Raw genomic sequence first — 25,593 nt, 5'->3', positions numbered from 1 at the left:
TGACTGTTTTATAATGTTTTTTTCTCTCCTCACACCTCCAACACTTCCTCCCGTCTTCAAGCTTAGCTGATCACATTTTTCTGCTTCATTGAGAAAACTGAAGCAAGAAAAGAAAACCTATAAATTTCTACCACCACATCTGTCCATCCACCAGGACTTTTGCCTGTGTGAGCTATCTTACTTTCTGTTACCATAGACAAACTATTTATCCTTCTACCTAAAGCCAACTCCTCCACTTGTGCCCTGCGTTCTCTTCCTTCTTGCCTACTATTCAGGAGTGCCAAAGACAACACTCAGGTTTAGGGGTTCATTAGAAAGAATCACAGGACTCAGTATATAGTCATGCTTATGGAGATGTTTTATTACAGTGAAGTGATAAAAAGCAAAACCAGCAAGGGAAAAAGCTCATCGGACAAAGTCTGGAGGAAACCAGGAGCAAGCTTATGAGAATTCCCTCTCAGTAGAATCATAGGATATATACTTACTTTTTCCAGCAACAATGTATGAAAACACATGTGAAATATCTATTGGCAAGCCCATTAGAGTGCCCTAGGTTTTTATTAGGGGCTGGTTACCTTGTCACCTTCTGCCTAGCACATACCAAAATTTCATACTCCCAGAAGGAAAGCAGATATTCAGCATAAATAACACTGTTTGTAAAAACAGTATAGGCAAAATGAGCCACTCTTATCAGTTCTGGGAGTGGAGGGAACTCTTCAGAAAAGCAAGTCGCAGACACTAGGACCAACCTTTCTAAAGTTGCAGGCAGGCCTTTCTAAGGATAGCAATTTAATGCCTGCTTTATTAACTCTTTTCTGTATACCTATTTTGGGATATTGCTCTGAAAATTAGTTCCTCTTTCTCCTAAATTATATTTGATATTCTTTACTGGGCCATTTTCTTCAATTAATAACTAGGCTGTTAATTTTTCTATATTAAAAAGGTATGAATAAAAACCCTCTTTTTGATCCAGTTTTCCTACTAGCTACTATTTCTCTATTTTTTTCTACGCAATTATATATTAAACCTATTCCTTTCAAGCCTTCATCCCAACCACTCTGCCCATCTCCTTGTATAAAATCCAATGGTCAAGCCTCAGCCCTCATCTTACTTGACCTATTAGCAATATTTAACACAGTTGATCCTTCCCTTTTCTATTGTGTATGTTCTTCATGTGGCTTCCAGGACTCCACATTATCTTAGTTTTTTTCTTATTTCACTAGTTGCTCCTTCTCAGTCTTTACTTCTCCTAAATCTCTTATTATTAAAGTGCGTCAGGGCACAGTCCTTAATCCTCACCTTTCCTTATCTTACACTGATGTATTTGATGATTCTGTCTTACAGTTTTAAAATCATATATTTTATGATTTTATATACATTAATCATACGATCCCAGAATTCACTTTTCCAGTCCACATTTCTCTTCCAACTGTGCATAACTAAATGACTATTCTGCATCTCATACCTTCAATAAGGTACTGGCATAACAACAGACACACAGGCCAATGAAATAGAATAGAGAATCCAGATTTAAATCTATGAATTTAAAACAAGCTCATCTTTGACAAAGGGGCCAAGTGCATACAATGGAGAAAAGATAGGCTTTTCAACAAATGATGCTGATGAAACTGGATAACTATATGTGGAAGAATGATACCAGACCCATAGTTCTTACCATACAAAAGATCAAATCAAAGTGGATTAAAGCTTTGACTCTAAGACCTGAAACTGTGAAACTACCAGAAGAAAACACTAGGAAAATGCTCCAGGACATTGGTGCAGACAGACTTCTTGTGTAAGACCAGGCAATTAAAGGAAAAATAGACCACTGGGATTAAATCAAGCCAAAAAGCTTCTGCACAGCAAAGGAAAAGTGTTCATTGTTGGATGAATAGATAAAGAAAATGTGGCAAATACATATAATGGAATATTTTTCAGCCATTGAAAAAATGAAATACTATCATTTGCAGCCATTGATGGAACTGGAAGCCATTATGTTAAGTGAAATAAACCAAGCACAGAAAGACAAATGTCATATGTTCTCACTCATGTGCAGGAGGTAAAAATGTGGATCTCATGAAGATAGAGTATATTGGTGGCTACCAGAAGCCAGGAAAGGGAGGGGGAAGGAGGGAGATAAAGGGGGAAAAACAATATAATGTATTTATTACTACTGAACTGTACACTTAAAAATGGTAAAGATGGTAAGTTATATATGTATATTTTAACTCAGTAAAAATGTTTTAAAAAGAAAAAATACTTTTTTTGTCATCAGTACATTGCTTTAATAAAGGCTGGGTGGGTGGTTCACACCTATAATCCCAGTGCTTTGGCAGGCTAAGGTGGGAGGATCAGTTGAGGCCAGGAGTTCAAGGCCAGCCTGGGCAGATAATGAGACACAGTCTCTATGAAAAATTTTTAAAAAAATTATCTGAGTGTGGAGGCACCTTCTTGTAGTCCCAGTTACTCAGGAGGCTAGGGAGGATCACTTGAGCCCAGGAGTGTGATGCTATAATGCGCTGTGATCACAACACTGTACTCCAGCCTGGGTGACACAGCGAGACCCTGTCACTACAAAATGAACAAACAAACAAATGAAAAACTAAGCACTCAAGTGGTTATTTTCAGTAATGACCTATAGTTAAATTTAAGTTTACTTTTTGCTAAGTGAAGCCATTTTGTCCTTCAGGATTAAAAAGTCTTGATGACATATTGGCTTAAAATTCCATTAAATGTATAGTTTATTTGAAGAGTATTGATCTTTGTAATAGTGTGTCTTTTCAACTTGGAGCATATGTCTCTCTCTTTATAAAGTTTTTTTTATAATTTGTTATTCAGTAAAGTTTTGTACATTTCTTCAGAAATGTACAAAGTTTTTGTAGTCGTTGTGAATTTTTGTAGTTGTTGTGAATTATAGTAGAAGAGAAAAGCAGTACCTGACATTCAGATGGAGCATTTTTATATACAACCATGGGAGGGGCAGAGAGCCATCCAGAGTCACAGCCATTGTATATTGAATCTGTCAATACTGAGCAAATAAAACAAAAGTGTTCTGCATAATTCTGTTGATTTTTTTGTCATAGGAAAGAAGAAAAGAGTTTGAAAATAATCTCAGAAAAACAGGTCTTGAGTTGGAAATAGAAGACAAAAGGGTAAATGTAGTTGATAATTTATTCCAGCCTCTTTAATTTCAGTGTTGTTTTCTCCTATTCTGGCCTTTGACTGGATAGAGTCTGTGTTTGGGGGCAATACAATAGCTCTTTTGGCTACAGATATGTGCACCGGGATGATAGGGCCTGTAGTCTTACAGGTAAGTAGATGAGTACTGTGAATATGCAGTAATAAATGGAACCCTTTATAAATTGACACAGTTTGCATTCAGGATACAAAGAAAAAGAAGATGTGGACTTTTTCTCATAAAAGTTTCATTTTGAAGTCTGCCTATAATCTGATACCCTAAATAATTAACCAGGCTGTCTTACAGCATAACCTGCTGTTTAAGCCAAGACATTCTTTCTGTTCATGAATATACCAAGTTTTCTTTTTAAAGTCATCTTATTTACTGTTTTTCTAGAATTTCCTTCAAAATTGTTTTTAAAGGCCTATTTAATATCTCACCCTATCTGTGAAATTTCTAATAGTTCCAGCCCAGGCAACATAGCAAGATCTTGTCTCTACAAAAAATAAAAAATAAAAAATTAGTTGGGCATGGTGCCTGTAGTCCAGCTACTTGAGAGGCCAAAGCAGGAGGATTGCTGGAGCCCAGGAGTTTCATGGTTGTGCTGCTGCACTCCAGCCTTGTCAACAGAGTGATGCTCTGTCTTTAAGAAAAAGAAAAGAAAAACAAAAGCATTACTCTCTAGTTCTCCCATTTTCAGTGAACTAATAAATTATTATACCACACAATCCATAATTTATCCTATGCCGTGAACCATTGTTACCTAAAGTTCTTCCTGTTTGTGTAGGCTAAACAAAGAAGCTGGGTAAGAAGAATGAGTACGTTTTACAGTTTATATGTATCGCTTATATAACTTAAGTAAAATTGTAAGCTTATAGCTAGTTACTAAAAACTTAAGAAATTGCCCAGAACTGCATAGGTAATTGTGGATTTAGAGATGAGTATACATTGACCATGAAATATATGTTTAAAAATAGTCTTTCTCTGCGTGTGTCTTTGTATGTCTCTCTTTCTGTCTTTCACATATATACACACATTATATGTATACATATATACATGTTTTTGTAACTATATGTTTTGTGAATTTTGTTTTCTCAAAGTTTTGCCTGAAAATTTCAAAAAATTGAAAATGCTTTGATGTGTTTGAGATTTTATAAAATATCATTTGTTTTATTTAATCAGCTCAATAACAAACTGACCAGTAAGCTTTCTGCTGTTTTGCCTTTTTTTTTAATGCAGGACTCTGAAGATGGAAGAACTTATTTTGTCAAGATCCATGCCCCTTGGGAGGTATTAGTTACCTATGCTGAAGTCTTGGGAATCAAAATGCCTATTAAGGAGAGTGATATTCCCCGCCCTAAGCACACTCCTATGAGCTATGTGCTTGGACCTGTAAGACTCCCAGTGAGTGTGAAGTATCCCCATCCTGAATATTTTACTGCACAATTCAGCAGACATCGGCAGGAGCTCTTCCTCATCGAAGATCAGGCAACCTTCTTTCCATCCTCATCAAGAAACAGAATTGTAGGTAGAGAAAACCTTTGGGCACATCCCTTCAAATACGAGATGTATGCTTGTGTGTGCTTTTATACATGTGCAGATGTCATACCATTTCTGCAAGGTGCTTCTGTATAGGATATAAGCATTTGGTGATATTGGGCAGTTTGAAAGTGTAATTAGACCACATAAACATATTACCCTCCCTAACTCTCAAACTGTTGTTTAAAAGTGAGTGGTTGGTGGTATGGATGTAGTAAAGAAAGAGATGTTATACAATATTGTAAAAAGCAATTAATTGAGAGCTAGAGGACTTTGATTTTGTAAGATCTTTGTAAAATGGTTTTACAAACTTGGAGTTTGGTTTTATACAGTCAGTGCATAGTAAAGGAACTATTTATCATTCCAAATGGAAATGAAATGTTTTAATTCCTTTATATATGGATAAAATTTGAGAAACCTCAATACTTTTTTTTTCCTTCATTTAAAACTATTTTCTGCCTTCTAAATAGTATTGTTTTCTGTGCATTTGAAGTCCTAGGATCTTTAAGTTTCCCATTGAAAACCTCTCTCAGAAAGAATCATGGTTTTGTGCCACTGTTTCTTTGTGGTTAGACTGGAATAATATCCACTTCATAGGTTACCCAGATAATTAAATTAGTTCAGACATAAAGAGCTTTGAGCAGTGCCTGGCTTATACCAAGTGTTCAACAAGTGTTAGATATTATTATCATTATTTATCTGGCTTTCAGAGGGAAAAAAATAAGATTGTGTGTTACCTCTTATAGCTTGCTTATTTTAAAAAATTTATGATTGACACGTAATTGTACATATTTATGTGATAAAATGTGATGTTTCAATACGTGTATACATTATGTAATGAACAAATTGGGATAATTAGCATCTCCATCATCTTAAAATTTTTCATTTTTTTGTGATGAGACCATTCAAAAACCTCTCTTCTAGCTATTTTGAGACTTTACTGTTAATGTTAGTCATCCTACTATGCAATAGAACACCAGAACTTATTCAACTTATCTAACTATAACTTCGTACCCATTGACCAATCTCTCCCCATTCTTTCCTCCCCCTACCTCTTCCCATTCTCTGCTAATCACTATTCTACCCTCTACTTCTATGAAAACAACTTTTTAGATTCCACATATGGCTGAGATCATACGGTGTTGATCTTTCTCTTCCTACCTTAATGTCCTCTAGGTTCATATTGTCACAAATGACAGCATTTCATTCTTTTTATGACTATATCTAGCCATAAAATTTATTTAATTCTGTGTGTACACCTTTTCTTTCTTCATTCATTCATTGATGGACATTTAGATTGATTCCGCATCTTGGGTATCGTGAATAGTGCTGCAGTAAACATAGGATGGCAGATATCTCTTAGACATACTGATTTCATTCCCTTTGGGCATATACCCAGTAATGGGATTGCTGGATTATGTGGTAGCTCTATATTTAATTTTTTGAGGAACGTCCATATTGTCTTTCATAATAGCTATACCAATTTGTATTCTCATCTGTAGTGTGTAAGACTACACACTCTCCACCTCCTCTCCACGTCCTCTCCAACGTCCTCTCCAACACTTTCTCTAGGTACTCTCCAGCACTTGTTATCTTTTGATTTTGTTTATTAATTTAATCATCACGGTTCTAACAATCACAAGATTCTTTTCCTTGAGATTACTTACTTTATTTTCCTGAGGAATTAGAGGCTGATTCCATGTTTTCTCTAGTTCCTAAATAAATATTTTAAAAATTCACTGACAGGAATAGTCAACAAAACATAATTCCTAGAATTGAGGATATGAATCCACAAAATAAAATTTTCTTCTTTTTTTTTTTTAACCAGGATTAAACAACAACAAAACCTAAGTCAGGATTTATGGGAATAAAGAGCAAATAACATGGAATCAGAAGACCTTATTTCAAGTCGTAACTCTAAATATGATCATTTCTCTTAAAATGAATAATGATAATACTAACATGATTGTGAAAATCAAATGAAATAATATATGTAATGCTCTTTGAAAATGGAAAAGTATTTTAGAGATATTTGTTACATTGAAAAATTGTTCATAAAAAGCCAGTGAACTCGTAGGAACAAATTAGGAACTTGATCAGAAATAGAAATGTCAGTATTCATTTACCTCTACTTGTTCTTTGTGAACAGTGTCAATACCTTAGTCTAATTCAACTTTAAAGCACACTTTATCTTCCTTCATAGTGTAGCAACATTGTTCTTGCTTTATTGAGGAAGATATTTGGGAGGTTAATGTAGACAAAATCCCTTCCTTTTTATCCTCATCCATAACACTTGTTTCAATGGATATACAAACGGAATAATATTACAACAGCATCTTACATTAATATAGAATTTCATACTTTTCAAAGTATTTCACAACCATCATGGCACCTGAGCTTCACAATATATAGTAAATAGTATATAACCCATATATGTGATATGTTTGTTTATATATACACCAATATGTAGATTTGTGAATATGTATATGATGAATATATATGATTATGTGTTTACACCTTTTATTGTGGAAAAAGGTGAGACTTTTTAACATTAACAAAGCTCTAGATTTATCCAGCTGTGTTGGTGAAAAAGCTGACACTATCAATATGAGATTTAAATGGAACATATGGCCAAGGAATTTCTATGTGTATAGAAAGAGAAACAAATAAGATACATCTAATCATTTTAGTTACAATGTCCTCCTTAAAGATAGAGAATTAATTTTTATAGGACACAATGCCAAATTTCAGTCCATTTATAATTGAAAATTTTCCATTGCACTAATAATACATAATATATGGATTCATGTCAGTATCTTTTTTTGTCAAATAATATTTTACAGCTGGATTTTATACATTCTAAGTGTACTTCATCCAAACACAGTTGCTTTTTGATAGTGTTTTTAAAAAATTCTTTTATCTTAAATTTAAGTTTGTAAAATGTTTAAAAAATTTCAGATTCATAAATCCAACACCTACAAATCATGTCTGTGTGCCTATTGAAAGCACTCATGTTTGACATGTTTAAAGCCAAACTTTTAACTACCATTCCCACATGTTCTCCTGACTATCAGTACCAAAAAGCAGACAGACAAAAGTGATGCAAACCAGGTCTTCTTCTAAGTATCCCTCTTCCCATGAACAGCACTTCCATTCAGGCATCAGCAAGAAGCCTAAGATTTCTTTATACTACCTCTCCTTTACCACCCATGTTCAACCCATCACTAGGTTCTATCAGTTTAACTCCTAACTCTCTTTGAATCTGTCCACTTCTATCTCCACCTTCGCTATTACCAAATTATCCAAAATTATAGTCGTCATTCATGAGATCTACTGAAATGCATTTTAATTGGTCTTCCTACCCATGCTTTTGCTACTCTCTAATATAGACATCCAGAATGATCTTTGTAAAATCAACTCTGATAGTGTCAGCCCTTCAAACCTCACCATACCTCTTATGGCACAGATCAGAATTATTAATATGGCTGAGAACTACATGATTCACTTCAGAGGAATCAGAAGATTTTGAAAATTAAATAATTATATTTCTGTTTTTTTATTAGTGTTCATCTTCCTATTAGTCTCACCATTGTATGCTCAATGCCCAGTATATAACACTCATAAGTATTTTTAAGTAATGAAATAATAAGATGTACATTATTTCATCACATCATTTTATATTATAAGCATTTTCCAATATTTCAATACCACTTCTATGGTCATTTAGTTTATTAAATTTTTTAATTGTACAACTGAAGCACAGTTTCATCCTCATTGTGAAAGTATCAAACATTAAAGAGATGTATATCATAAAATGAAAAGATAAGTTATATTAATCCCCATTTTACTTATTTTTCAGTGGAAAACACTCATCATTTAACAGTATATTCTTTCATATCTTTTTGTGACAGTACATATTAATCTATGTATTCATTTTAATGGTTCTTTATATTCTATAGTATAGATATAATATAATTTTATTAAACATTTTCACATCTGATAGCTATTCAGGTTGTTTCCAACTTTTCTGATATTATAAACAACTCAGTTTGCAAGCTGGTATTTATACATTTCAGCATAAATATAAGTTTTCTGCTAAAAGAGATACACATGTAAAATTTCGGGATCTAAGGATATGCACATTTAAATTTTTATGTGTATTACACTATCACACTTTGCAAAAAGATGTAGTAATTTGGAGTCCTGGTTACAATATGTGAGAGTACTTGGTTTTCCACCTACATACCTTTCTGGACACAAGAAATTATCATTCTTTCGTGTTGTCTCTTTTCTTAATGGACGCATAAAATGATAGAGGTCCATAAGTCGTAATTATCACAAGACGAACACAGCCATGTGACCACCACCAACACCTAGAGAGAAAATATTCTTAGCCATCCAGAAGCTCTAGTGCCTCTTCTCATTCACTATTCCTTGTCTCCTCTGCAGAGATAGACTAACTTCTTACAGCAGAGATTAGTTCGGCTTGTTTTTAAATTTTATAAAAATGCAATCATACAGTATGTGTTGTTGGTAGTCTGGCTTCTTTAACTCAACCTTTATTTGGGTGATCAGTTAAGCTCTTGTGTGAACTTTTGTTCATTCATTTTCATTCTTTGGTATAGAAATTTATTTGTGTATGTGTCATCATTGTTTTAATTTGCACTTCCCTGATGTAAATGAGATTGATCTCCTTGTATATGTTTATTGGCCATCTAGATATGCAATTTTGTGAAGTACCTGCTAAAGTCTCTGGTCTGTTTTCAATTAGGTCTTCCCTTTTCTTGTCAATTTGCAGTAGTTATTTATATATTCTTGATGTGAGTCCTTTATTCATTATATATTCTACTGATCTTTTGTTACTTTGTGTTTCCCTTTTGAATGTTTTTAGATAAACCGATGTTTTAAATTTGAATGTACCCCACTTTCTCAATTGTTTGTTATGAATAATGCTCTTAATATTCAACTCACACCAAGATAATGAAATTAATTTCATATATTATCTTTTAAAAGTTGTATTATTTTACTTTTTACATTGACAACTACTATCTACCTGTAATTAATTTTTATGCCTTGTACAAAATGTAAGTCAATTTTTTTTTCTCAAGTGTATAGTCAGTCAGGTTCCACCAATTATTGAAAACATTCAACTTTTCATACTGTTTAACCATGCCACCTTTTGTTATAACCTAAGTATCTATGTATTCATAGCTCTACTTCTGAATTTTATTCTGCTGATTTACTCCATCTATTTTTGTGTCAGTACTTAGAATGTTGAAGTGTATCTGAGTTCTGTAGTCCCTTAAAACAGGGACAGTTAAAGGAATCATTTCACATTCTAGAAAACTGTTTATTACACAGAACTACTCTTTACCATATGACATAGATAATACTCATAGATACCCCTTCCCGCAAGCTTGACGTGACAGCACCATTTGCCACACAGTTCATCCTAAATTCACCTGGTAATTGAAGTGTTCATCTGTGTTACTTACTTGCTTTTATTCCAAGAAAAAACAAAACTCATATCTCTATGTCAAGAAGTAGTTACGGCATGGAGCCAGGTGCTTAGGCTAAACTCCCATGGAGACTGGGAGATGAGTATGCTGCCTTTTTTGATACTTACATTTAAAAGTGATTACTCCAAGAAAACATAAGAAAAAAATGCCTGATTTATAAAATTGGTAAGAGCCTTATTTAGCTTTTTAAAAGACACACATCTCAAAGGGACAAAGAAAGAATTTATAAGTTCTCTAAAAGAAATAGGAGGGGACTTCAAAATTTTCTGGAAAAACAATTTAAAAAATATATATATAAATTTTATTTATCACCGTAAGCTTTCTCAGAGTCCAGCCATTTTTTGTAAGTGATCATAGCAGCCATTTAATCTTTCCCTGAGGAACTGAGGGTCCTGGGAACCTAATCATGTCAATGCAGTCTTACTTGCATTATTAACTGAAGAAAAATGGATGCCCCTTCCACACATTTTAAGATTAAGAAACAAAAAGAAGTCAGACTGAGCCAAATCAGGACTGAAACGTGTATGTCTAATGATTTCTCATTGAAACTCTTGCAAAAATTGCCCTTGTTTTATGAGAGGAGGAGCAGGAACATTGTACCTGTGAAAAAGGGCTCTCTGCTGAAGCATTCCAAGGAGTTTTTCTGCTAAAACTTTGGCTAATTTTCTCAAAACACTGTTGTAATAAGCAGAAGTTGTTGTTGTTCAGCCCACCAGAATGTCAACAAGCGAAATTCCTTGAACATACCCAAAAAAACTGTTGCCATGGCCTTTGCTCTTGATTTGTCTGCTTTTGCTTTCTCTGAACCACTTCCACCGCTTGGTAGCCATTGCTTTGATTGTGCTTTATCTTCAGGATAACACTGGCAAAGCCGTGTTTCATCTCCTGTCATAATTCTTCAAAGAAATTCTTAAGGATCTTGATCCTACTTATTTAAAATTTCCATTGAAAACTGCTTTTGTCTGCAGGTGAACTGAGTACAACAATTTTCACACCCATTGATTGGAAAATTTGCTCAACTATAATTTTTCAGTCAGAATGGTGAAAGCTGAACCAGTTGAGATATCTGTGGTGTTGGCTATTATTTGTGCTGTTCATCATTGGTCCTCTTCAATTAGGGCATGAGCAAGGTGAATTTTTTCCTTGCAAATTGATGTGCATGGTCTGCTGCTGTGGGTTTCATCTTTGACATTATCTCATCCCTTCTTAAAATGAGTTATTCATTTACAAACTGTTGATCTCTTTAGGGGGGTTGTCTTCATAAGCTTTTGGTAAAGCATCAGTGAGTTCACCATTCTTCCCCACAAGCTTCATCATAAATTTGGTATTTGTTCTTGCTTCAATTTTAGCAGAATTTATGTTGCTCTGACAGCGGCCCTTTTTAAACTGATGTGTCCTTCTTAGTCCCTCAAACTAAATCCTGTTCGGACATGTTATAACAAGTTAGTATGAGTTTAATTTTGTGCCAAAAATTTGAAAACCACACATATCCATTTTTCATTAGTGTTTTGAAGACCCCCTTGTATTCCAAGAAAAAGGAGGTGGGGCAAGTCACTTTCCCTTTTGGCACCAGGGAAAATCTAGTTCTTTTACGTCTATCCTTACCCCTGCCGTTTCTTTCTTTTGTTGTTATTAACAGTTTATGGTAACAAAGGCCAGACACACTTCACTTCCTCCAAATTCTTATTCTTCGTTTTATAAGTGGTTAGCTGAACTGTTTATCCCCATTGATCCATCAGAACAAGCAGTTCACCTGACTTGACCAAACTTTAATTAAGCTTCTCTTCTCCCTATAGGAACCTGAACACTGGCCTACCCTCAACTTGAGCCAATATTGTCATGTATAGCAGCTCCTCAACACAAAGAAAATCCCTGACACTTGCTTACTTCTCCCTATGAATGAAATCACTTTTCTGCCTGACCTTTCAGATGTTTGCAGATCTCCTGAAACTTTCTTTCTATTGCAGTAGTCCCTCTCCATCTTTTGCAATAATTTTTTCAAATAATGTATTTTCAGGCCTAAATTCAGGTTTTTTTTTTAATTTTAGAATATTATGCTTTACTTATCATAGCTTTATAATACATCTTAATACCTGGTAGTATAAATATTTCCACTTTGTTAACATCCCAAGATACAGTTCTTATTTTGGTGAATCTTTCCTAAGGAAATAATCTAAAATATGTAAAACAGGTCATATTTATGACATTATTTGTAAAAATTAAAACTACCTTGCATAAATTATGATCTATTTACCGAGATGGAATATTGAGCTGCTCTTAACATGAATGATGAATTTAGATGATGATGATTCAAGAACTACAACCATTCCAATCAAAAAGTCCTTGAATGGTGAAATGTAAAAGAAAGGAAAGGTAGGGGACTATGTATAAAACAGTGCTGAAAAAAACAAATTTAGCAATTAGAAAGAAAGAAGTTTTGAAAAGTTGCTGGAAGATAAAAAGCAGATGAGATTGAATTCACAGAAATATAAGAGCAGAGGATACCAAAGCCCAAATTATATTCAGGATAAAACTGATAGAAATATGCAAGTTGTTGCAAAGTGGCTGTAGAGATAGGATCACTTTGGCTAATAAATTCAGATATCAGGTAAAAGGCCTTGTAAAAATAATTAATTGAAGAAGTATTCAAGACAGCTTGGATAAATATCAATTCTACTCCATATTCCCCCAACTGAACTGTTAGTAGTGACATTAGTATCCTACCTGAAGCACTAATTATAGTAGAAATTCTGGCACAAAGAACTAAAGAGGAGGTTTGGACAGGAGAAGCAAAATGAATTATGGTCTGTTCACCCCTGCACCCCATCAAATGAATGCTCTCAGACTCAGAAGCTGAAATATCTGCAAACTCCGTATAATCCCACACTGTACATCTTCCTGACAACCAAGAGAAGCTTCTTTCTATAATTAGAGCCTGTATCTACATTCAAAGTAGACATTGTTAAATTGTGATTGAAAGAAATGAGGAAAGCATAAAGTTCTGAGATGTGACAGTGTCTCTTTGCACTTACCTTGTAGGTGTACTATATTCTCTCAAGATGTCCTTTCGGCATAGAAGATGGGAAGAAAAGGTTTGGGATTGAAAGACTGCTAAACTCTAACACTTATTCATCTGCCTATCCACTCCACGATGTATGTATAGGTTTGATTGTGAAAATCTGAGCTTATTTTCCTCCTGCCATGTTCATTACTGGGAGAGAGAATCTTCCTTTACTTCAGGTGCTTAGTTTTCTCTCATGGTGGGAAAATCCCCAAAGACTTCTTGGTTCTGAGCTGAGAGCTGTACCAGCTATGCTGAGATATACAGTAAATGTATCTTTGAGGTTTCAAACGGACATTTATTTTAAAAACTTTTACATTTGCACATGACTTTTTATTAGAACCCATTTTGAAAATAGCAGTCACATTAAAAGAACATTTTAGAACATAATATTTGGAAATTTCTATCTGAGCCCATTAGTTCTTTTCTCATTTATAAAGTTTTGAAGCTGTAAAGAATTTAAATTACATGCATTCACATATTCATTCATCAAATACATGATTGGCTTCAATTATATGTAAAGCATTCTGTTAGGCATTATTGGAACACAACCATGAATCCAAGCTCATAGACTAGGACTCTCCTAGAAATAAAGCATGCGTACAACTGCAATATAAACTAAAGGCTTCAGTGCATAAGAATGCTTCAGATGTTATGACAACTGATATTCAGAAGAATGTTTTTTGGGGGCTGGCAAATCATTGTACAAAAACATTGAGTTTATAAGTTTAATAGAGAAGTGACATTTTACATGATTCACCTGTTGAACCAAATCTGAAAACTTGGCCTTGGAACCAATACTCAGCCTAATTTCTGGGTGTTTTTGATGGAAACCTTCTCATTTGAATAGCCAGTGTTTAAATTTCACCACCTATTGGCAGTGGAAATCCTGGGGCCGAATGTGTACATATTCTACTTTGAGATCATCCCTTGGAACGTCTATTTTTGTTGTTTCTTTTGTTACAGTTTTACTCTTCCATACTTAAAAAGACTTTTTGGTGATGTATTCTCTTTGTAAGAAATATAGTTCTCAGTAATAGAAGAAACAAATATTTCTATTGAAACAAGCGGTAGCTAAATAATTCCCCATTGTTTTGAAATACAGTGTTGCTGTAATAGTTCCCCAAAGCCCAAAGCCAAGCTCTTCCTTTTATAGGACTTAGTCTGTTGTGCTAGTTTCCCTCTGTTAACATTTAATTTTTGTTTTGTTTACTTTTGTTTTTTGAGACGGCGTCTTGCCCAGTCCCCCAGGCTGGAGTGCAGTGGTGCAATCTTGGCTGTCTCCCGGGTTCAAGCAATTCTCCTGCCTCAGCCTCCTGAGTAGCTGGGATTACAGGCACACACCATCATGCCTGGCTAATTTTTGTATTTTTAGTAGAGACAGGGTTTTGCTATGTTGGCCAGGCTGTAATTGAACTCCTGGCCAATGTTCAATATTTATTCAGTAGTATGAGAATTTACTCTAGGTCAGTTCAACACTGATTAGTTTTTCTGTAAGAGTAGAGGAAATTTTCCAAAATGAGTCGCCATTTTCAACAGAAGTGTCAATTTAGTAACTTAAGTATTAGAAAAAACAAACAGCCTCTTCTTTTTTTCAACAGCCTTTGGACACATATATAGTACATATCCACTGAGGATTGGTTCCAGAACCAATCCCCGGACCCTTGGATAACAAAATCCCAGCATGATCAAGTTCATTATATAAAATGTAGTAGTAATTGCATATAGCCTACACACATTCTTCAGCATACTTTAATTCATCTCTAGGTTATTTATAATACCCAATACAATATAAATGTAAATAGTTGTTACACTGTATTGTTTTTAAATTTGTGTGTGTGTGTGTGTGTGTGTTTACTGCTGTTTAAAAATATTTACAATCTGCTGTTGGTTAGATTTGTGGGTGCAGAACCTGCAGATACAGAGGGACCACTGTCACAATTTTTTTTTCCTGGGGCAAAGAAACTCTTAGGAGATTATAGATTCTAAATAACAACATGGACATTTGGTAAAGCAGAGTGATCTAAAGTAGGTTAATAAACACTTTGCACTGCATTTTGTCAATCTTTCTTCACAAAAGGGCTCATTCTTTTTTTTTTTTTAAGATTTTGAGTTTTTTAAAATTAATTTTTAGGGCATTAATTCTATTCTTACAATGCCATATCATATAGCCAAACTAATGTCTTCAGTCATCAGCAATTTTAAACTATACATGTAGCCTTTCAGTAGAGTCATATAGGCTCATTGGAAATTCGATGTCACTGAGCTATCACTAGAGATAGCTATAACTTACTGTTGATTTTACTTTTTAATCTTTCTTTTCTTCTGAATGCAGTGTTAGGCACTGGATCTTCCCTTATATGCTTTACAGAATCATTTTTCAAAATACCCACATAGGCTGCTTTTTTGGTTGTTTAATTTCTTAAGATTCAGTTGGATTACCTACAGAAGAAGAAAAAAGTTGGAATCTGGGTGATATAAAATTTAACACCTTGTCATATAAAGACTTTCACACGTGCTAAATTTTATTTTATTTATTTTTTTAACTTTCTTTTTTTTATTATACTTTAAGTTTTAAGGTACATGTGCACAATGTGCAGGTTTGTTACATATGTATACATGTGCCATGTTGGTGTGCTGCACCCAGTAACTCATCATTTAACATTAGGTATATCTCCAACGTGCTGAATTTTAAACTGGATATTTATTCAGTGCTGCCTTCAGCAGTTCATTTGTCTGCAGTAAAAACAGAATGTCTGAAACAGCCACAGTGTACACAATACTTTGCTAGGCCATGAAAAGATATTAATAATATTAGTTAGTGTCTAACAATGGGAAAAGAACTTATGCATGAAGCAATACCGAGCCCCTTAAATGCTAAAGTTTGTTGTAATATTTTAAGTTCTTTGGGAAATGGCTATCAGTGAGGACAGAACAGGAGTCTCTTCCTGTAATAGCAGTATGACTTTGGATTAGTTGCTTAATGTTCCTTGAAGTTTAATTTTTTCATCTATAAAAAAAGTGTTAGCCCATTTCTAAAGTCCTATCCAGTTATATAGTGATATGGCTCTCTGGGCCGTGAATATTATATTAGGATTTGAGTAGAGAAGAAAGGGCATTCCAGGTGAAAGAATAGCTTGAGTAAAGCCAAAGTCTTACACTTTTACTTGTATTTTGAGATAGCTTTGCATGATAATTTAATAAATAAATATTATTAGTTTGTGAAATAATTTCACATCAATTGAATATGAAATCTAAAAGTAAAAGAAAACATACCCTTGTTTACTAACCTTCTTAGAACAGCAGTGTTTATTTACTTCGTCTTTGTCTTTTGCTTCGTCTTTTATGTACCCTCCTCTTGAATATCTGCAGGGCCAATATTGGAAGCCATCAGAACCTCCCAATCCTACCAATGAAAGATACACACTTCACCAGAATTGGGCTCGATTTTCCTATTTCTACAAGGAGCAGCCTTTGGACTTGATTAAGTAAGTTTCATACACAAGATCAGACCAATTAAAACTTGATAATGTGATTTTTATTCACAATGGCATAATATTGCTTTTTTTACTACTATTTTTGCCCACTACATTTCACAACTTCTTGATTTCATATCTACACTATAAATTAGCAATTCATTTAGGAGAATGTTGTTGCTAAACTGATGAAAGACAAAAGAGATAGTATGGTGGTTAAGAGGTTAGACCTTAGCGTTTAGCTAGGCTGAATTCCAATCCAAGTTCTGTCTCTTGAAAGCTATATAAATTTAGTCAAGTTACTTAACCATTATGAAAATAGGAATAACAATATTACTACTTTTTAGCATAGTAGTTATAATATCTATACTATCTGTAAAACGGGAATAGCAATATTACTACTTTTTAGCATAGGGGCTAACACTTAGTGTTTAATACATATTAGTTTTTGTTTCTCTTGGAGTCCAGAAATTTGGGACATAAGACAAAAGTTGTGTATGGATGTTTGTGTGTGTGTGCTCTCAGTGAGCTGTGAAGACATTTGTTCTATGACCTCAATACTTTAGATAGTTTCATTAGCTAAGCAAGAAAACTATGACTGCAGGTTATCACTTTAAAGCATGGCAATACTACAAGCATACAGGAGGTTAGGAGACTTATATGATTTTATTCAATGAACTATTAGATTAGAGATCTCTTGCTACTATAGGCAGTGTTTTTTCCTTGATGATTTATACTTGCATTGCTATGCTTACACAGCATCACAGTATCTGTTTCATGAGACTGATTTGAATGGATCCATCCAAATCAATTGAAATGTTATCTCAATATTATGTTTAAGTCAAACTAGAGGATGCATTTTGAAAAATAAATGTCACTAGTTTATAAACTGGGGCTTTTGATAAATCATGCAAACTCTTTCTTGAATGGCTATTTTAACTGTTTTGAACAATAATCATTTAACACTTTAAGTTATAAAACTAGAATATTTATGAAAAACATTTCAAATAATTAAGAGATGAACAAAGTTTTAAGTGAAATTCTACCTTCACCAAACTCCACAAAAATAACTAGGCTTGATTTGGATAATATTGATTTAGTCCTATTTTTGTGTTCATGCATAAAAAAGCAGAAACATTTTTTTTTTCTGAGAGCAATGGCATCTTTCTCTTCTCTTTCATGCTAATACTTTTCTTTATTCACTAAATAGTATATTACTGATATCCTTCTATGAATACGCAAAGATCTATCTGATACTATTTAGTGGAACACAGAATGCCTTATTATAAATTTTTCATAATTCATTTATTTGTTTTTCTATTGAAAAACATTAGGCTGTCCCAATTTTTTATATAATTTCAACTTTTTAATTTTAGATTCAGTGGTATGCATGTTTTTTGTGCGGGTATATTGCATGATGCTGAGGTTTGGGGTGCAGATCCCGCCACCCAAGTAGTGAGCATAGTAACGAATAGGGAGTTTTTTAACCCACACCCCTCTCCCACACTACCTCCTCTAGTAGTCACCAGTGTATATCATAGTCATCCTTATGTCTATGTGTATTCAATATTTAGCTCCCACTTACAAGTGGGAATATACAACATTTGGTTTTCTGTTCTTGTATTAATTTGCTTAGGATAATGGCCTCCAGCTGCGTCAATGTTGTTGCAAAGGACATAATTTTATTCTTTTTGATGGTTGTGTAGTATTCCTTGGTTTATATATACCATGTTTTATTTGTCTACTCCACCATTAATGGTCACCTAGGTTGATACCATGTCTTTGCTATTGTGAATAGTGCTGCAATGGACATATGGGTGCGTGCGTCTTTTTGGTAGAACAATTTATATTGCTTTGAGCATATACCCAGTAATGAGATTGTTGGGTCAAACGGTAGCTCTGTTTTAAGTTCTTTGCAGAAGCTCCAAACTGTTTTCCACAGTGGCTGAATTAATTTTCATTCCCATCAACAGTGTATAAATGTTCTCTTTTCTCCAAAATCTCACCAGCATCTGATATTTCTTGACTTTTTAATCATAGCCATTCTGACTGGTATGAGATGTTATCTAATTGTGGTTTTGATTTGCATTTCTCTGGATTAGTGATAATGAGCATTTTTTCATATGTTTGTTGGCTGGCTGCTTGTATGTATTTTGAGAAGTGTCTGTTCATGTCCTTTGCCAATTTTTTAATGGGGTTATTTGGATATTGCTTGTTGACTTGTTTGAGTTCCTCATAGATTCTGGATATTAGACCTTTGTTAGATGTGTAGTTTGTGAATGTTTTCCCCTATACTGTAGATTGTTTACTCTATTGATACTTTCTTTTGCTGTGCAGAAGCTCTTTAGTTTAATTATGTCCCACTTGTCAATTTTTTTTTTGTTGTTGCAATTGCTTTTGGTGACTTAGCCAAAAATTATTTACCCAGGCCAATGTAGAGAAAGATACTTCTTAGGTTTTCTTCTAGGATTTTTATAGTTTGAGGTCTTACATTTAAAACTTTATACCATCTTGAGTTATTTTTCTATATGGTGAAAGATAAGGGTCCAAGTTTTATTCTTCTGTATATTCCTAGTCAGTTATCCCAGCACCATTTATTGAATACGGAATCCGTTCCCCATTGCTTGTTTTCATCAGCTTTGTTGAAGACCAGATGGTGGGAGGTATGCAGCTTCATTTCTGGTTTCTCTGTTTAGTTCCATTGGTCTATGTGTCTTACCAGTACCATGCTGTTTTGCTTACCGTAGCCTTATAGCATAGTTTGAAGCCAGGTAGTGTGATGCTTCCAGTTGTGTTCTTTTTGGTTAGGATTGCTTTGGCTATTTGGCCATTTTTATGGTTCTATGTTAATATTAGAATAGCTTTTTCTAATTCTGTGAAAAATGTCATTGGTAGTTTGATAGGAATAACACTGAATTTGTAAATTGCTTTGGGCAGTATGGCCATTTTAATGATACTGATTTTTCCAATCCATGAGCAAGGAATGTTGTTCCATTTATTTGTGTCATCTCTGATTTCTTTCATCAGTGTTTTGTAGTTTTCCTTGTAGAGATCTTTCACCTCCTGGATTAGCTGTATTCCTAGATATTTCATTTTTTGTGGCTATTGAAAATGGGATTGTGTTCTTGATTTGACTCTCAGCTTGAACATTATTCCCATATAGAAAGCTACTCACTTTTGTCCATTGCTTTTGGGTCCTGAAACTTTACCGAACTCTCTCATCTGTCATTTATGAAGTCTAGGAGACTTTTGGTGGAGTCTTTAGGGTTTTCTAGGTGTAGAGTCATTTGTCAACAAAGAGAGATAGTTTTACTTCTTCTTTTCCTATTTGGATGCCTTTTTTTTTTTTTCTTGCCTGATTCCTCTGGCTAGGTCTTAAGCACTATGTTGAATAGGAGTGGTAAGAGTGGGCATCTTTGTTTTATTTCATTTCTCAAGGGGAATGATTCCAGCTTTTGCCCATTCAGTATGATGTTGGTTGTGGGTTTATCATAGATGGCTCTTATTATTTTGAGGTATGTTCATTCAATACCAAGACTATTGAGGGTTTTTTAGTCATGAATGGAAAGGGATGCTGAATTTTATCAAAAGCTTTCTCTGCATTTATTGAGATGATCATATGTTAATAGTTTTTCCTCTTAATCCTATTTATGTGGTGAATCACATTTACTTATTTGCACTTGTTGAATCAGCCTTGCATCTCAGGAATAATGCCAGTTTGATCGTATGTATTAACTTTTTGATGTGCTCCTGGATTTGGTTTACTAGTATTTTGTTGACAACTTTTGTGTCTGTATTCATCAGGGATATTGGCCTGACATTGTCTTTTTGTTGTTGTTGTGTTTCTATCAGATTTTGGTATCAGCCTGGTGCTGGTTTCATAGACTGAGTTATGGAGAAGGCTTTCCTTTTTGAGTTTTTGGAATAGTTTCAGCAGGGTTTTTACCAGTTCTCCTTTATATGTCTATCTGCTAGTATTTGGGTCTGAATTCATCTGGTCTAGGGCATTCTTTGATTGGTAGATTTTTAAATTAATGATTAAATTTCAAAACTTATAATGGTCTGTTTGGGTTTTTACTTTCTTCCTGGTTTAATCTTGGGAGCTTTTGTGTTTCCAGGAATTTATTCATTTCCTCAAGATTTTCTAATTTATGTGCATAGAATTTTTCATAATAGTATTGGAGGATTTTTGATTTCTCTAGGATTAGCTATAATATCATCATTGTCATTTCTCATTGGACTTATTTGGATCTCCTTTTTTTCTTTGTTAATATAGCTAGTGGTCTGTTTTATTTATTCTTTTGAAGAACCAATTCTTGGTTTCATTGATCTTGTGTATAGATTTTTGCATCTCAACTTAGTTCAATTCTTCTATAATTTTAGTTGTTTTTTCTGCTAGCTTTGGAGTTGGTTTGTTCTTATTCTCTAGTTCCTCTAGGTGGAATTTTAGATCATTATTTTGAGGTCTTTCTTACTACTTAATTGAGGCATATTAGAGCTATAAATTTTCCGCTTAGCACTGTGTTAACAGCATCCCAAAGATTTTGGTAAGTTGTATCTTATTTTTATTAATTTCAAAGAATTGTTTGATTTGTGCCTTAATTTGGTTATATACTCAGGAGTTACTCAGGAGCAAGCTGTTTAATTTCCATCTATTGGTACAGATTTGAGATATCTTGGTATTGATTTCCATTTTTAAAGCACCGTGGTCTGAGTGTGTGCTTGATATTATTTTGTCTTTTTTAATTTATTGAGACTTGCTTTATGACTAAACATGTGGTCTCTGAGAAGATGAGAATATATATTATGTGATTGGTTAGTGCTCTGTAGATGCCTATTAGGTCCAGTTGGTCCAGTGTTGAGTTTAAGTCCAGAATTCTTTTGCTAGTTTTCTGCATCAGTGATCTGTCTAATGCTGTCAGTGTGACGCTGAAGTCTCCCACTACTATTATGTGGCTCTCTAAGTATTTTTATAGGTCAAGAAGGGCTTGTTTTATAAACATGGGTGCTTCATTGTTGGGTACATATATATTTAGGATAGTTAAATCTTCTTGTTGAATTGAGCCCTTTATAATTATGTAATGGCCTGCTTTGCCCTTCTTAATTCTTGTTAGTTTAAAGTCTGTTTCATCTGATAGAATAGAGACTCCTGTTGTTTTTGTTTTCCATTTGCATCGTAGATCTTTCTCCATCCCTTTACTTTGAACCTGTGAGTGTCATTAGACATGAGACGGGTCTTTTAAAGACAGCGGACCATTGGATCTTGTGTTTTCATCCAGCTTGCCACTCTATGTCTTTTACATGCAATGTTTAGAACATTTATATCCAGTGTTAGTATTGATATGTGAGATTTTGATCTTGTCATCATGTTGTTAGCTTGTTGTTTTGTAGACTTGATTGTATAGTCTCTTTATAGTGTCTTTGGGCTATGTGTTTAACTGTGTTTTGTGATAGCAGGTGTTGTTCTTTCATTCCATGTTTAGTACTCCCTTAAGGACCTCTTGTAAGCCGTGTCTAGTGGTAAAAAATTATCTCAGAATTTTCTTGTCTGAGAATTGTATTTCTCCTTCACTTATGAAGCTTAGTTTGATGAGATATGAAATTCTTGGTTAGAATTTCTTTTCTTTAAGGATGCTACAAATAGGCTTCCAATCTCTTCTGGCTTGTAAGATTTCTGCTGACAGGTCTGCTGCTAGCCTGATGGGCTTCCACTTGGATGTAATCTGACCCTTCTCTCTAGCTGTCTTTAAATTTTTTTGTTCCTGTTGAACTTGGTGAATCTGATGACTATGTGCCTTGGGGATATAGTGTCTTATCAGGGTTCTCCATCTTTCTGAAATTTGTCTGTGAATTTCTGGTGAGATTGGGGACATTTTTATAGACTATATCCTCAAATATTTTTTTCAGGTTGTTTACTTTCCTGTCTCAGGAATGCCAATAAGTCATAAGTTTGGTCTCTTTATATAATCCTAAATTTCTTGGAGGTTTGTTCTTTTTTTTTTTTTTTAACCTTTGTCTGGCTCAGTTGATTTGAAGAACTGGTTTTTGAGCTCTGAGATGCTTTCCTCAGCTTGGTCTATTCTGCTGTTAATGCTTCCTGTTGTATTATAAAATCCTTGTAGTGATTGCTTCCATTCCAGAAGTTCAGTTTTGTTTTTTCCTAAAATGGCTATTTCATCTTTCAGCTCTTAGATTGTTTTACTGGATTCCTGGATTACTGGATTGGGTTTTAACTTTCTCTTGAATCGCGATGAGTGTCCTTTCCATCTAGATTCTGAATTCTATGTCTGTCATTTCTATTGTTACCATCTAGTTTAAGAACCATTGCTGAGGAGCTCATTTGGAGGTAAGGGGACACTGACTTTTTGAATTTCCAGAGTTCTTGCACTGAATCTTTCTTGCCTGAGAGGGCTGGTGTTCCATTAATTGTAGTATAAGTTGAGTATAGTCAGTTGGCTTCATTACTGGGTGCTTTCAGAGAGCCAAGGCTCTGTACAGGGTCTTTATTTGTGGCTGGATTCTTCCCTTGGGTTTCACAGTTTTGTATATTGGCAGAATGTTTTTGGTGTTGTAATTTGGGCTACTATCCAGTAGATGGCACTTAGGAGTAAGAGCCAGCAGATAGGCTCAGCCTCGCAGCGCTTCAGTATTTCTGCCTATTCACAGCAGTGCTGTGTGGTGGGGTGAAAAGAGAGATGACCCTCTCTCCCTGCTGGTATGCTTCGGGATCCCGGGGGAGACCCCTCTGATCACTGGCACTGTGTCTGTGTTTCCTTTGTTACTTGCTAATTTCAGTATTACTTCTGATGTGATCTGATATGATTTATAATTTGCTCTACTTATCTCTGGAGTTCAATCAATTTTTGTTTTATATCTTTCCAATCTTCTCTACTCCTTTTTTAAGTTTTTATATTTCTGGGGTTTTCTTGTATCAGCAAATATTTATTTGAGAAGAGTTCACTCTGTTTTTAGGTTTTTATTACAGTATTATTCAATTTCATGTTATTTGGGGAGAATTATCAGACTAAATTATTTACTTCACATTTTCTGATTTTGTTTTTGTTTTGCATTTTTTTATGGATGTGGCCTACCTATTTCAATTTGTTTTTAATTTATAAACAGAGTTTCTAGCACTAGAGTGCCCCCTCTGTTAGTCCATCACACATTCTCAACATGTTGTCTGTAGACACCTTTTCTGCAGTGTTAAAAATGTCATTTTCATCATTGTGTGCCTGTGTTTTGACTGTGGCTCATCACATGAGGTCAGGGGTAGCATTTTCTACTTGTGGCATCATGTCGGCACTCAAAAAGTTTCAGATTTTGGAGAATTTTGTGTTTCAAATTTTCAGATGAGGGATGCTCAACCTGGTGAATGGGAGTGAGGGAGAATCTTTCCGTGTGTGCTGGACCTGAAGCTTCCTGTGAGTCTCAGAGCTGTGGGCACCCATCATCCCCTGCCCTGCGAAGCCTATTTCTTTCATTTCTACAAGATTCCAACTCTCCTCTCTTATTTTCTTTTTTCTGTTTACTGACACTCCTCCAGGGAGTACCCGTCTTCTCTTTGTATCTGATTCTTCTCAAGAAATACTGCTTATCTCAGGCTGCCACTTCCAGTCTCACTCTTTTCAGATCCTTTCTTATAGATTATAAATGACAAAATCCCAACATATATTCTGCATTAGGGCATTTAGTTAAACTTTTCTCTAGGGTTATTTTAGCTGTCTTTCTTTAAGTTTTCCACCCTGCTTTACATTTTTCCCCTATAATTTCTTAAACATCTTCACCTCTCTCCTGTGACTTAGGTTTGTAGCAGCAGGTGTTGGAGTTGTTTTTATTTCCTTAGTTGCAGGTAATTTGAGGATCGTGATGTTCTCTGTCATGATACTGAAGGCCTGTATTGGGTTTGGGTGTTTTCCTTTCCTTGTTGATTTCATGGGTTTTAGTAAAGGTTTTGTGGGTGGACTTGATAAAAGTTAAAATATTCTTAAAATAGAAAGAATTTGCCTGTAATCTCAGCACTTTGGAAGGCCAAGGCAGGCAGATCACTTTAGGTCAGGAGTTTGAGACGATTCTGGTCAACATGGTGAAACCCTGTCTCTACTTAAAAAATAATAATAATACTACTACAAAGATTACCCCAGCGTGGTGGCACACACAACTGTAATCTCAGCTACTTTGGAGGCTGAGGCAGAATTGCTTGAACCTGGGAAACAGAGGTTGCAATGAGCCGAGATCGCACCACTACCCTCCAGCCTAGCACAACAGAGTGAGACCCTGTTTCAAAAAAAAAAAAAAAAAAAAAGCAAAAAAGGAAAGAAAGAATTTATTCATAGGTGCATAATTACAATTTACACATTTCTTTTAATGAGACCTTATTAAGCATCACTACATATCAAGCAAGGTACTGTGCCTACAAAGATAATCAGATGGTGGTTTCCTAACATGAATTTGTTTGCAGGAACACACACAAATGCATATTAGTTACAGCACAGTAATACTCCAAACAAAATACAGAGGGAAAAGTACCTATCTTCATGACAACCTCTAGGAAAGCTTCACAGTGATTTTGAACTATGTCTTGAAAGATAAGTAGCAGTATTGTAGGGAAAGAAGTTAGGTAAGAATATCTCAGGCAAAGAGAACACACAAGAGCATTGTGTGTTTAGTTCTTCATGTAGGAGTGTTGGCAAAGGAGATTTGAATGTTTACCAGGAACAAAATCCTGAAGAACAATGCTGAAGTAAAAAGATGAAGCTTTGAAGGAAGAAAAGGATATTGCTCAATTTTTACTTTAGAAACATCATTTTATTGTAAACAAAA

General features: G+C 34.6%; 1 protein-coding gene across 4 annotated transcripts in view; it reads left to right on the top strand.

Moving 5' to 3' along the window:
* ANO5 (anoctamin 5) overlaps nucleotides 1-25,593 on the top strand; it is a 92,027-nt gene that overhangs the window by 30,429 nt on the left and 36,005 nt on the right. For all 4 annotated transcript variants that reach the window (XM_054439119.2, XM_063671064.1, XM_054439121.2 and 1 more), the window contains 4 exons: nucleotides 3,084-3,152; nucleotides 4,418-4,702; nucleotides 13,276-13,389; nucleotides 16,670-16,785. In XM_054439119.2, coding sequence (XP_054295094.1) covers nucleotides 3,084-3,152; nucleotides 4,418-4,702; nucleotides 13,276-13,389; nucleotides 16,670-16,785 — 584 coding nt within the window. The remainder of the gene's footprint in view (nucleotides 1-3,083; nucleotides 3,153-4,417; nucleotides 4,703-13,275; nucleotides 13,390-16,669; nucleotides 16,786-25,593) is intronic.

Source organism: Pongo pygmaeus, chromosome 9, assembly GCF_028885625.2.
Source record: "Pongo pygmaeus isolate AG05252 chromosome 9, NHGRI_mPonPyg2-v2.0_pri, whole genome shotgun sequence".
Classification (NCBI taxonomy): Eukaryota; Metazoa; Chordata; class Mammalia; order Primates; family Hominidae; genus Pongo; species Pongo pygmaeus.
The sequence above is the reverse complement of the archived record's forward strand: the minus strand, read 5'-3'. Positions and strand labels throughout refer to the sequence as shown.